Source organism: Pelobates fuscus, chromosome 7 (genome assembly GCF_036172605.1).
Source record: "Pelobates fuscus isolate aPelFus1 chromosome 7, aPelFus1.pri, whole genome shotgun sequence".
Taxonomy (NCBI): domain Eukaryota; kingdom Metazoa; phylum Chordata; class Amphibia; order Anura; family Pelobatidae; genus Pelobates; species Pelobates fuscus.
The window spans coordinates 948,299-962,500 of NC_086323.1; the positions used below are offsets into that span (position 1 = coordinate 948,299).

General features: G+C 43.8%; 1 protein-coding gene across 1 annotated transcript in view; it reads right to left on the reverse strand.

Annotated features, from left to right (window-relative positions):
• Positions 1-265: 265 nt before the first annotated feature.
• BCL10 (BCL10 immune signaling adaptor) overlaps positions 266-14,202 on the reverse strand; it is a 27,608-nt gene continuing 13,671 nt past the window's right edge. The window contains exons 2-3 of the mRNA XM_063427132.1: positions 2,434-2,722; positions 266-1,289 (exon numbers count right to left, since the gene is read on the reverse strand). Of these exons, the coding sequence (XP_063283202.1) occupies positions 940-1,289; positions 2,434-2,722 (639 nt within the window). The 3' untranslated portion in view covers positions 266-939. The remainder of the gene's footprint in view (positions 1,290-2,433; positions 2,723-14,202) is intronic.

Below are 14,202 nucleotides of genomic sequence, written 5' to 3' on the forward strand. Positions count from 1 at the left end.
GTATTTAATTAATGTATTCTAAGAGCAAGGAATCAAAGAGAAAGGACGTTTTCCCAGTTTGTTGCAAAATTGGAATGTGCTTCAAATTGGTATTGTTTCATTTGGACAGATGTCAGAAAGGCTGAACTTGATGGATGCATGTCTCTTTTTAATGTTAAAACACCCTTAATTTACAGTCATGATAAATTTTGTCTACTTTTCCTGTATGTAGATATTGGAACAGACTACACAAATCTAGCATTTTTTTTTCAAATAATGAAACCAATTTAAAGAACAGATTCTGTATCTTTAATTCGATCTCCACAAACCAATAAAGAGATTGCATTTAATGCTGTTGCGTTTGGGAAGAAGAGGCTAAAATGACACAGAAGCTACATATTATACAGCAACAACTGTATTTAGTGGTTAAAGGGTTACTCCATGCTGTGGCGATGGTGTTTGGAGTCTGCGTGGACAGACATTGGTGTTTGCAGCTGGACGATGGACAATCAATGATGGTATGTCCCCACCACCATTATGCCCAAAGTCCTCATTCAGCCTTGCCTTTGGGACATCTCTCCCCATCTGAAGGAGAACTGCTTGGCCCCGGCTGTTCCTGCAAGCATTGCTTTGTCCAATGTGTTTTATTAAAAACAGGTTTTGATTGGAGTAATCAGTTAACAGAGTAAGAGATTCCCCAGAAGTGAGTTGTATCTTTACATGGTATAGTTTAAAAATGACATGATATTTGGAAAGATCCAATCGTAGCGGTACCATTTTCTAAAATGTAGGCACTTGGTGTGTCAAACTAATGTGTGGCAAATACTACAAAAAGTACTTATGTTATGAGTGCTGTCCATGAGGGATGCCGAGAATGCAGCCAAGTCTCATTGTCTTGTGATATCGCTGTGGGCTCCAAGAATAGAACGGTCTGATAGTTGTATAAAATACCTTCTGGTTTCAATTTGCAGACAGAGAACTGGATCGTAGAGGTAGGAAGAGGTTGTCAATCGGTGAGTTTGAGTTGATTTCTTGGGGGCCACAAGGAAGTGGAGGGGCCCCGGGTTCTCCTGGTTTGGGAAGCCTTGTTGATGACGGAGAGCTGTGTCGATTATTCTGGCTGTTTCCTTGTTCTAAAAGCGAGTGATTTATCAGCGTCAGCGAGGGGTTGTAATAGAGAGGAATACTGATCTCGCCTTCTGGGTGATACAGAACAGTTGATTCCAATTCAGGGGCGAAAAACTTCTCATCTGCTGAAAGCTCGCTCACTGCTCCATTTGTTGTGGACATATATGTGCTTAAACTGCTCTCTAAAATGATAAAAGACACAGAGAGATATACTTAACAATCCGCTAACTTTATCTGTAAGAATCGCAGAGAACTGAGAAACAAATGGGACGTTTTAAGACCAAAATATCCAGACAGGAAAAACAACACAAAGGGGAATATGTTAAGGGGGCACTGTATGCACCAAAGCAACTTTAGCTTAATGAAGCGGTGTTGGTGTATAGATCATTCCCCTGCAGCCTCACTGCTCACTTCTCTGCCATTCAGGAGTTAAATCACATTGGTTTCTGTTTTTATTTGTCCCAAGCAGGACTTCCTAAACATGAAAAATATACATATATTTTCAGATGTGACAGTACAGTGTGTTTACTGTCAAGGTTTTAACTCCTGCTCTGTAAATTCAACTTTAATCACACACAAGAGGCTCCTGTGGGGTCTAGCAAACTACTAACAAGGCTGGAGATACAAAATTCTAAATTAAACAGACTGTGCAATAAAGGAAGTTAAAACATTAGATCTCTCTTTTCAGGAAGTGTTTAGGAAGTAAGTCACATGCAGGCAGGTGTGACAAGGGCGGTATAAGCAAATTGATTTAACTCCTAAATGGCAGAGACTGCAGGGGCCTGATCTATACACCAAAACTGCTTCATTAAGCTAAAGTGGTTTTGGTGCTCAGTGTCCTATTAACCTTTACACAGCAGTACATGTATCCTTTGCGATAGACCGTTATTTATCCTGTGATGAGCTGGACATTTTAGGGAGGGATTCCAGCTTATTCTGATGTAGAATCAGCAGCAGTCATGACGCCGTGTGCGCCCGTGTATTATACAGTGGGGCTTAATTGCTAAACAGAGATTTGCGGAGAATTAAAGGAAATACAATTTTAGGCCAAAGTAGGAAAAATTAACAATAAATAATAAAATACCTCAACATCTCCAGCCTGAGCTGCATCCCTTCCTCACCAGGAACAGGGTAGTCTATATCCCTAGAGCCGTTCCCATCTTTACCAAGGCCATGCCCGGCTTGCCACACGGTGTATCTCACCATTTAGTGAACCAGCCTACTGGGCAAGGTGCTGCGATTATAAAGCAACTGGTGCTTCTCCCATTGGCCTAAGTCCCTTTGCCTCGCTCCTACAACGCAATAGGTTATTTACCGTCTACCTACCTTTAACAGACTCCATCTTTTTGTTCTTAATTCGAAGCACCTCATCGGTTATTTTCTCTATCAGGAAATCCTGTGTCTGTAAGAGTCTAATCGACTCAATTAAAGCATCCAGACCTTTTGGATTTTTCGCAAGACGATCCAGTAAATCTCCTGCTTTCTTGCGACTTGTGGTTTGGCACAAAATCTCCTCTGTGTCATCTTTGCTTAATATCTTTTTGGAACGCAGGTAGTCAAAATGTCTTTCGGCAATGATCTTGTCACACAAGTATGGCCGCAAGGATTCAAAAACCTGAAATATTTAAACATAGTTACATATTACATAGGCGGAAAAGAGACGTGTCCATCAAGTTCAGCCTTCATCACACCTGTTTTTTTGCTGTTGATCCAAAGACAAAAAGACAAAAAACCCAGTTTGAAGCACTTCCAATTTTTCAACAAACTATTATTATTATGATTTTATTATTTATATAGCGCCAACAAATTCCATAGCGCTGTACAATGGGTGGACTAACAGACACATAATTGAGATCAGACAACTGGACGCACAGGAACAGAGGGGGTTGAGGGCCCTGCTCGATGAGCTTACATGCTAGAGGGAGTGGGGTATAGTGACACAAAGGGTTAAAGTAGGGGAATTAAATAATGAAAACAATTCCCTCTTGACTCCAGAATGGCAGTCAGATTAATCCTTCTGCCCAACAAGCTATTATGCTATTAATTACAATTATGAATATTCTGTTTTTGCAAGTATTTAATTGCTGTTAAAAACATCTGCACAGACTCTGATAAAACCCCCTCTTCAGGCATGGAATTTCACATCCTTATTGTTTTTACTGTAAAAACAAAAACAAAAAAACACATTTACTTTGCCTTAGACGAAATCTTCTTTCTTCCAGTCTAAACGCATGGCCTCGTGTCCTATGTAAAGTCCGGTTTGTGAATAGATTTCCACACAATGGTTTGTATTGGCCCTGGATATATTTGTATAATGTTATCATGTCCTCTCTCAGGCGATGTTTTTCTAAACTAAATAGGTTTAAATTTGTTAACCTTTCTTCATAGCTGATATGTTCCATTCATTTTATTAATGTTGGAGTAAAAGATATATGCCAGCCTTGGTAAAGAGATGGCGTGTGCACAAACTGGTTCTACACCTTTACTGGCAACGCCTTGCATGCCATATTAAAATAACCTAATTTAATGTTTCTGATCTGGTGTATTACATCATAAAAGGGACACTATAGGCACCAAAACAACTTTAGCTTAGTGATGCAATTTTGGTGTATAGCCCCTCCAGTCTCACTGCTAGATTCTCTGCCATTTAGGAGTTAAATCACTTTGATTGTACACCTAGGCTAAGAGCCACCCGGGGTGTAGTTTCTGACACTGCTGTGCAGCTCTCTCAGAAGGACTTTGCAGGTCTCCACGCATTACACCAAGTCAGGGAGTTGCTAAGCGTCCCACACGATACTGTTGTCCTTGGAAGTGGGCCTACTATTTGGGTACAGGTTGTCTGCTAATCTGACTTCCAGGACAGTTTCACCATGTCTGGACTGGGCCGTTTTCACCTGCAGTCACTCCTCTAACCCTTCTTGATAGTTTTCAACTCTAGCTATGAGCTCTCAGAGTCGATATGGTGTGCCTGTTTAGCCTAATCTTTTTTTGTTGCTTATTTTATTCTATGCTTGGTTGGGCACAACTACACTAAGATTACCCGCGCTGCAGTGATTTCAACCTTATCATTTGACCAGTACACGTCTAGTTAACCACTGCCAGGGGCAGCTCCAGACTTTGCAAGGCCTTAGGTGAAAATATCACCATTAGTGGAAAAAAAATAGTGGTTGCCTTGGGTGTAAAAGGAGTAGTAGATATATTGAACGAGGATGGTGAGAGTGTGAAAGGGGGTGACAGGTGGCAGTTAGGGAAGGAGAGGGTGACAGGTGGCAGAGTGAGGGAAGGAGAGGGTGACAGGTGGCAGAGTTAGGGAAGGAGAGGGTGACAGGTGGCAGAGTGAGGGAAGGAGAGGGTGACAGGTGGCAGAGTGAGGGAAGGAGAGGGTGACAGGTGGCAGAGTGAGGGAAGGAGAGGGTGACAGGTGGCAGAGTTAGGGAAGGAGAGGGTGACAGGTGGCAGAGTGAGGGAAGGAGAGGGTGACAGGTGGCAGAGTTAGGGAAGGAGAGGGTGACAGGTGGCAGAGTGAGGGAAGGAGAGGGTGACAGGTGGCAGAGTTAGGGAAGGAGGGGGTGACAGGTGGCAGAGTTAGGGAAGGAGGGGGTGACAGTGAGGGAAGGAGGGGGAGACAGAATGAGAGAAGGAGCGGGTGACAGGTGGCAGTGTTAGGGAAGGAGGCGGAGACAGGTGACAGTGAGGGAAGGAGAGGGTGACAGGTGGCAGAGTGAGAGAAGGAGAGGGTGACAGGTGGCAGAGTGAGAGAAGGAGAGGGTGACAGGTGGCAGGGAAGGAGGGGGTGACAGGTGGCAGAGTGAGAGAAGGAGAGGGTGACAGGTGACAGGGAAGGAGGGGGTGACAGGTGGCAGTGAGGGAAGGAGGAGGTGACAGTGAGGGAAGGAGAGGATGAAAGTGACAGAAGGAGGGGGAGACAGGTGGCAGAGTGAGGGAAGGAGGGGGAGACACTTGGCAGAGTGAGGGTGACAGGTGGCAGAGTTAGTGAAGGAGTGGGTGACAGGTGGCAGAGTGAGGGAAGGAGGGGGAGACAGTTAGTGAAGGAGAGGGTGACAGGTGGCAGAATGAGAGGAGGGGTGACAGGTAGGGCAGAGTTAGGGAAGGAGGGGTGACAGGTAGGGCAGAGTTAGGGAAGGAGGGGGTGACAGGTAGGGCAGAGTTAGGGAAGGAAGGGGTGACAGGTAGGGCAGAGTGAGAGAAGGAGGGGGTGATTATCCAAATTGTTTTTGTTTCTTGATCTCTATATGCTAAAAAATATGCAGTTTATCATGGCATGTAATGTTTGTTTCCTGCTCATCCGCACAGACAGGGTTATCTCAACGGATTCCCTACACTCCGACTGAGTATATCCATTGAAGAGTCTCCCAGGTCCCGAAATGAAGCAGTGATTCCAACTCTGAGCTACCCAAACATCAGCTGAGACTTAATGATGGGTATAAGAAGAACTGTTTTATTGGGGCCAAGTGGCCTGCTTATATATTCACAGACCCCCAGCAGGGGTCTCCATTCATTACAATGGTATGTCTGCTCAGGGGTCTCTGTGTCTGTGAGATAAGGGATGTGGCAGACCGCCTGGTACCCCGCCTGGGTACCTCTGCCAAGCTCCCTAGCTATTGCCGGGACACCAGCAGCACTTCAGCCCCTAGACGCTGCAGCTTGGCCGGGGGTCTCGCCGTCGCTTCCCAACCTGGAACAGGGTCCTGGATCCAGCTTCTAGTGATTAAAGCTCTCCTGCAGAGAGTATAGCTGGTACACCCAAACACTAGCCCAGACTGAGTGAAGGGTGTAAAGGAACTGCTTTATTATGGCCAAGTTGCCTGCTTTTATACACAGCCCCCCGCATGGGGTCTTCATTCAATGCAAGACAAGCCCCTCCCAGGAATCTCTGTGCCTGGGAGATAATTGCGTTAAAACACTGGTAAGCTAATTATCTCCCAGGAACAGAGAGCCAAACACAAAATATAAAAACATAAAAGTACCCTAAAATAGAATAAAAACATTAAATAACCCCACAAATAATACATCATTAAATAGCCCTGATCTGAGCGCCCAAGTTCCCCAAATAGCGCTCAAATCCATGTAGTGTAGAGGAAACACCTTGTTAAAGTTCTGACTGGCCGCACACGTGGTCCTATGCCCCAGAAAATTCCAGGGCGTTTGGTGCATTGGCTGGTCAACTTCCGCAAGCTACTGCGTCCGAAATACGGGGTGCTCCGGCTGGCTCTTAGGTAGCATTTATTCCCCTTAGTCTTAGGCACCTTCCGTTCAAAAAGCACTCTCCTGGCGGGTTGCAAAGTCGTTCAAAACCAGGAGCAAGTGCTAGAACCGCAGTCACCTTATGCCGAAAACAGTTTGTGGCGGGACCGCTGTCTAACTGAATTGACCTTTCATATTTGTGGATGTAGTCAACCTGGAATGTGTGTTCCCCCTTTGTAATTTTCCCCCTTTTCTGTAATTTTGACCCCAAATCATGCAAAGTACCTTTTAACCACACAGGGGCACTCCGGCGCACGGGCCGCGTGGAAGCCAGTGCTGACCAATGGGAGGACCAATGTAGAGCCTTGAGCCCCAGACTTTGAATGCTGATATCTGGGCCTCTGTACATCCGATCGCCCCACTTTTTGCAGGGATCCTAGATGGGATATGGGGCTATTTATCAATATAAGTTTCAACCCTGTAACATCTTCCCGTCCCAGGGTGCCGAGCCCCAAAGTTCATCCCCCTGTATACAATGTATTTCCATGTGTGCCCCTGTGTCCTGCTGGGATCTCCCAGAGCGGGAGATGGTTATCTGTAACCCAGCCCCCTCCTGCCTGGGATTGTGTTGTGTTGGATGTAGACCTCCTGTGGGGGTCTGTGCATAAAAAGCAGTGTGCCCAAATAAAGATTGTCAAAGGTGGTACCCGGGAACTGTGTGTCGTCCAGTTACTGGGGGAAATGGGTCTGACCTATTATTAATAACGGGAATAACCAGCCAGGTTACCCAGGTCCTGCTACACAGTTCCATAACATTCGCGGCTAAGTCCCGCTGAGGTGACCGGGGACCCACGAAGTCCCCATGCCGAATTTAGTTCCATAATGATCGCGGCTAAGTACTGCTGAGGACAATTTGTGGGTTTCTTCATGCAAACGGCCTCCAGGGAGCTTGTGTTCGGTTCCATTCGAATTAAGGGAACGTGCCGAACCTGGGGCACCCAGGGAAAGCTGCTAATGGCAGTTGGGGCAGGGTTAACTCCAGAACAGGGTCTTTGGATACGGGTAATAGGCTAGCAGGCTCCTCCAGGAGCTTGTGGCATAGGTACGTTTGCCACAAGGGAGCTTTCTTTAGCTTAAACTAATTATCTCCCAGGAACTAGAGGTACAAATTATTACAGAAAACACCCCAAAATACACAGAATATTGATAGGAACACCCACAAGTATTATATCCCCAGATAGCCTTGATCTGAGCGCCCAAGTGGTCCAAATAGCGCTCATCCATGAATTCTAAACCGCCACCGGGGAAAAGTTCTGACCGGCCGCACAGGTTGTCCCATGCCCAAAACAGTTCCAGGGCGTTTGGTGCACCAAAATGGTTCCCCTGACTCGTTGGTAGCGCTCGCCTGTCTTGCTGGGAACAGAAGCAGGCGTCGGCACAAAGTTACTGAGGTATGCGAGTGCGAGTATCCGTCTTTAAATTCCAGATGCTCAACGACCTAGTGCTGCTGTTTTCTAGAGCACGTGCTGTTCGGTTATACAAACGGCGGCCACACAGAGAAAGCACTTAAGTTTGTGGTTGATTTGTAGTTAACGAGCCAGGGGGGTGGTCGGTGTACGGTAGGTTGCATATACTGAATGAAGGAAAAGTACTTTGGGGAAACTTGAAACCAAACTAGAGAGAACTGTTACTAGAAGCTGAGACATTCTCACCGGTATATCACATTACTGCAATCCTGTGTATGTTTCTTTGCAGTAAAAAAAACCCAAAAACATTGCAATGACCCGTAACTGGAAATCTCTGTATCTAAGCTTGTTAGCAATAGGATATCAAATCTATTAATATAGGATGGAGCGTACTTTCTATAAGATTAGAGATCTGGTGGTTACCGTGGAAGAAATTCTTATATCCCAAAACTCTGACAATATATAGCTAAGTAATTTGGTAGACAGATCCTTAATGAATATTGTGATGGATTTCCTCTGATTTACAAAATAACTAAGACTTATATAGAAGGCCCCATGAGAACGGGTCTGAGTTCCATGGATGCATTTACTTATAGGTTTTGTATTGTTTTTCTGGTTTTAGTACAAAGATTAGTATATTGAATATTATTTATATGATTTATGATGAATTGTGTTCATGTGATTTATTACATCACTGTGTGTATACATTATATTTAAAAAAAAATCTTTAATAAAAGACCTTATCAATAAATTACAAAAAAATAATTGTGAAAGGTAAGATATTAAATGTAAAAATTATATATATATATAAAAAAAAAATTCTATATATTATACACACACACACACACACACACACGAAAATAATTGCAATTGGCCCGTCTAGCAGGTCGGAGTCAGGTATACTTAAAAAATATAGGCAGCTTACAATACCAGCTATACTGCTCCATACATTTAGCTAACCAAAGGCATGCAGTATGAAAGCTACACATACAGAGATATTCAGGTCACCCTCTGGAGGTTTAACTCGGCAACCTCATTGGCCAGTCTTGACCGAGCATTCTGGGCTGGCTAATGTAAGTTCTGTGCATATTTTAATGCCAGATATGCGTCCTTTAGCAGAGAGTTCCCCAATCAATAAGCGGTCGGATCAGCATCAGTTCTGCAGAAGCCGGACGCTGTTAAGTCGCCATAATGGGAGGCTCGGCGGAAGAGAGGCCCAGGTAAGACCCCTACATTTTCCCCATTACCACAGAACGGCGTCAGTGTAAGAAAGTAAAACTATACTCAATGAGGATTAATAAACACACTAAGGGAGGGGTTTTATAAATGTCTGAATTCATTTTATGTTGAAAAATATATATTTAGATAGAAAAGTCTCAGAATTCAGCATTTTTACTTTGTTGTTTTGTTTCTTTGTTACCGTTACTTCTTTTACTAGATCACCTTTATTGTTTAGTTTCTTATTTGTTTTTTTGTGACCTTATTACCGGTATATTACGTGACAGGCATATATCAGATCCCTCCTACCATGTACAAAGCATAACATGTTTAACATAAATATGTGTTTATGGTAAAAAAAAATGTTTAACATTGGACGGAAGAACAAGGCCATGGGAGGCGGAGCCAAGCTGCTGAACGGAATGGCCGCATGTTAGCACTGCTCGGCACCAACAAGCAACTTTAACGACGAAAACAGGGCTATAAACCCTTCATATACACCCCCACAACGGAGCACCGGGCAGCCAATGACACAATGGGTCGGAAGACCAAGAAATCTAGGCCGGACAAGCCCAGCATAAGTAAAAATATAGGGGACCTCTGGCGACAGGCCCAAAGAGCCGGAGAAGCTAAGATGGCCGCCTTCGCGGATTATGCCTCGGATATGTCGGACGGTTTCTCGGACGGGACGGCGGAGGGGCATGAGCCAGTACTGCTGGCCCCTAAGCCGCCACCCTTGCTACCAGACTCGGCCCCGGTCACAACTGCGGTCCTACAACGCACGTTACAAGCTGACGTGGCCCAAATCAGTCAAAACCTGAGAGGCCTGACAGGCCGTATGGGAGCACTGGAACAAGAAACCAACCAAAATACATAGCAAATATCGCTACTGCAACAAACAGTATGTGAGCTGAAGCAACATCAAGCAAAAACAGAACTGAGACTTGCGGAGGCGGAGGACCACAGGAGAAGACTGAACCTCAAGGTCAGGGGGATCCCTGAAGCAACGACAGAGGCAGAACTACCCCACCTGGTACGCAGGCTGCTCCAGGCGCTCCTACCGCCCAAGCAAGCGAAAGCAGTGGAGATAGAGGGGATGTTCCGCTTGCCCAAACCGGTTAAGGCCCCGTCAGGGGCATCACGAGACTTACTCATCCGGTTCCAGAGAGGTAGGGACAAAACCGCTGTCCTCAACGCGGTACGCAATCACTCCCCATACCCCTTCGAAAGCATGGCACTCTCCTTTTACACAGATCTCTCGGGGAACACACTTGCATGGCGCCGCTCTCTCCAGCCTTTCACAGCCCTCCTGCGAGTGAACAACATTCAATATCGATGGAGAGCACCCCGCACACTGCAGGTACAACAAGGAGACGCCACGCACCCAGTACACGACCTACAGGGAGCAAAGGGACTGTTGCCAATATTGGGGCTCCCTGGGGACCTTGTGACAAACTAACCCACAGTTAACCACCACCACCCACGTCTGGAACCCAGTTAATGTAGCTCCATTTGTTCCACGGGAAACGAGAAAGGACACCCATGCGGCAATCACCACCTGAGGCGGCGGAGATACGCGGTGGTTACCCTGCATCATCGGCTAGTTACCACCGCCACAGCCTACCCATCTTCCACTTCTCCATGCAGTGGCCGACGCCAGAAAAGGACATTGGGCCTAATGACTATCTCACACCGCCCCATAGAGCGGAACGAAACGGCAGGACTAACTCAAAGTTTTAAGGACTTAAAGTGTTTAACTTCTTCATGTTTTCCTTTCAACTTTTCCTGTTGGTACACTTTACATAATACGCACCACCCCCCCCCCCCCCGCCCCCACACTTAGATGACCGAGAGTGCATGGTACTAATACCTACATAATGCCGCAGGCAGCCCGGTTGAGGGTGTGACGATGCCCCGACTAGGCTGAAACATTGCCACGCTCTGCGGAGACATAAGCACCCTTAATATGATATAAGAGGCCCAGACCCGGACACAGAGACATACACATCACCTTATATAATTAGGAATAATAGGACACTTCATCCGAAAGGTACCATATAAAATGTACATATGCACTGTGGGAGTAAATGTCTTGTCCACAACTTTTCATAAGGGCACTTTATGTGCTTGGCATGGTTGCCGAGGCGTACTATTCACCTTATATAATTGGTAACAGACCCAGCGCTGATGAAGACAATTTAGCCTCACACACCAACCTCGTCATCGCCCAGGGTCACGTCAACGCCACCTAAGCACCCTTTATTATATATATCTACTGTACTTTCATGTTATACCCGGCTGTGCTTTCAGCCTTCCTATAATAGACCACACCGTGAATCGCAAGGCATAGCAACAGCGTAGGCTGATAATTAAGTCAGTCACCATCGCATGATTCTCCTTATGATGATGTTATCTACAAATAATATTGTTTATCATAAGCGTTGGCCTAACGTTTTAGTTTAAAAGACTAGTGAGTTATATTTAGGCGTCAGTGAATATGTATACGGTATTACATAACCAGTTAATGCCCTGATTTAGATTGTGCCCATACTACAATTATTACATCATAGGTGACCTCGCAATGTTAACCCCTTAAGGACGCTGGACGGAAAATTTCCGTCATAAATGAAAATTAACCCCTGATTGCCACAATCGCGGCAATCGTGGGGTTAATCTTCCTGTAGTGTGTCTCCCTATCGGAGGCACACTACCATGGGCAGTTTCACTTTCACAGCCCATGTGATCGCTCTGATCGGGAGTCAGTGATCACACGTGCTGCAGGGAAACCCGATCTGTTTCCCCGCAGCTCCGGTGCTGATCTGTCTTTGGCTGTAAAAAAAAAGTGTTTGTAGCAAAATCCCCCCCCCCCCCCCCCCTCACCTCTTTCAAATAAAATTTAACCCCTTCCCTGCCCCAGGCAGTGATCAAAATACAGATCACAGTATTTCACTGTGATCTGATTTTTTTCTTTTAACCCCTGAGGGTTAACTTTTATTTTGTTTTTAATCCTCAGGGGTTAAATGTATTTAATTAATTCTTTTAAATATTTTAAAATATTTATTTATTTAGCTAAGGTGGGTAGAAGTTAGTGGGGAAATTGGGGGATTTACGGTTAGGCTAGTTAGGGGTTAAAAGTTAAAAAAAAACAATAAAAAGTTAAAAAAAACTTTTGAAAAGTTTAAACAAAGTTTTAAAATAGTAAAATAAGTTGTTAAATGCTAAATAAAACTTTTAAAAAGTTAAAAAAAATGTTTAAAAAAGGGGGAAAATGCATATTACCGCTACACTTGGTACAGGCTAGCGAAAAAAATGATACCACGCTAAGGTTTCAAATATGCCTTTTGAAACACCCTGGGGTGTCTTCTTTAAGAAATGGTATGCCTTTATGGGGTAACTGGAATAATTAACCTACAAACAAACCTCCAAAATGGGGTATGAACACAGCGTGAAAATGTAAAGTTTGAAAAAACTTAAATGGCTGTGTCTCAAATGTGCCCCTTCAATGTCCGCATATACCTGGCAAAGGTACATATGGGGGTATTGCTGTTCCTTAAACGACATAGCTGAGCAAGATAGGAAGTATTATATAGCTGTAGCACACATAAGGTTTGCAAAATATACAGTACAAACTCATTGTGTGTGTAAAAAAGCAGAAAAAACACTCATTACCACTACACTTGGTACAAGCTAGCAGAAAAATTATCCCACGCTAAGGTTCAAAATATGCCTTTTGAAATACCCTGGGATGTCTTCTTTAAGAAATAGTATGCATTTATGGGATAGTTGGAATATATAGCCTGCTAAAAAACTTAAAAGTGGGTAACAACACAGCGTAAAAATTCAAAGTTTGACAAAACCTGCAATGGCTGTGTCTGAAATGTGCCCCTTCAACGTCCCCATATAACTGGCAAAGGTACATACGGGGGTATTGCTGTACTCAGACAACATAGCTGAGCAACATATAAAGTATTATAAAGCCGTAGCACACATAAGGTTTGCAAAATATACAGTACAAACTCACTGTGTGTCAAAAAGGCAGAAAAAAATGCTTTTTACCACTGCACTTGATACAAGCTAACGGAAAAATTATCCCACGCTAAGGTTCAAAATTTGCCATTTGAAATACCTTTGGGCGTCTTCTTTAAGAAATAGTATGCCTTTTTGGGGTAATTGGAAAAAGCAGCCTGCTAACATATTTAAAAATAGAATACGGACCCATTAAAACTCTCCATGTAAATTCACACTTAAAAACCTGAACTTATCACATCTCTTTCACAGCACTGTAACTTCACAAAATAGTGTCTGGGTCATATATTGGGCATATTGTTTTACTCAGAAGATGTAACAGAGCATACTTAGGGGGAATTTATGACAGTGGCACTTATCAAATGTAAGAAATACCCAGCGAAAATGCAACATGTATGTAAAAAAATGTATTATTTTTTTTTCTCACCACAAAATTTGAAATAAATTGGTGAAAACATGGTGGCAAGTTAAGGTATAATATATGCCTAATAACATACCCTGGAGTGTCTGCTTTCTCAAATGGAAGGCCTTTATGGGGTTATTTGAACAGTCAAATGGCTATAATGCCACAAATTCAGACATATGACCATCTATGAAAATTCCAACTATAGAAACTGAAATAGCATGGTCTCCTATATGGCACTGTAGCTTCACAGAATAGGGGCAAAGGTATACAATGGGGGTATCGTTGTACTCAGCAGATGTAGCTGAACACAATATGGGGTTCTGTACAGGGATAGTACACACTAGATTTACGTAATACACATTACAAAAACCTTGTTATATGTGAATATGCCAAAATAGAGAAAAAACACAATTTTACTCCAATATTTAGTAGAGATTGGCGGTGAAATGGCTACGCAAAAAGTGTCAAACTAACCTTAGGTAAATAGTCTGTGATGTCTACTTTATATAAATATATACTTTTGTGTGGCAATTTTGTTTCCTGTAATGGGTATTAAACTTCCAAGACAAACATACCAACTTCTAAAATAGTTTCACATTGAAATGTTATTTTAGACCTTGTAGTTTGTGACCTGTAACTTTCAAAATAAACTGAAATCCTACACATATGATGTACCGTATATACTCGAGTATAAGCCGACCCGAATATAAGCCGAGGCCCCTAATTTTACCCCAAAAAACTGGGAAAACTTATTGACTCGAGTATAAGACTAGG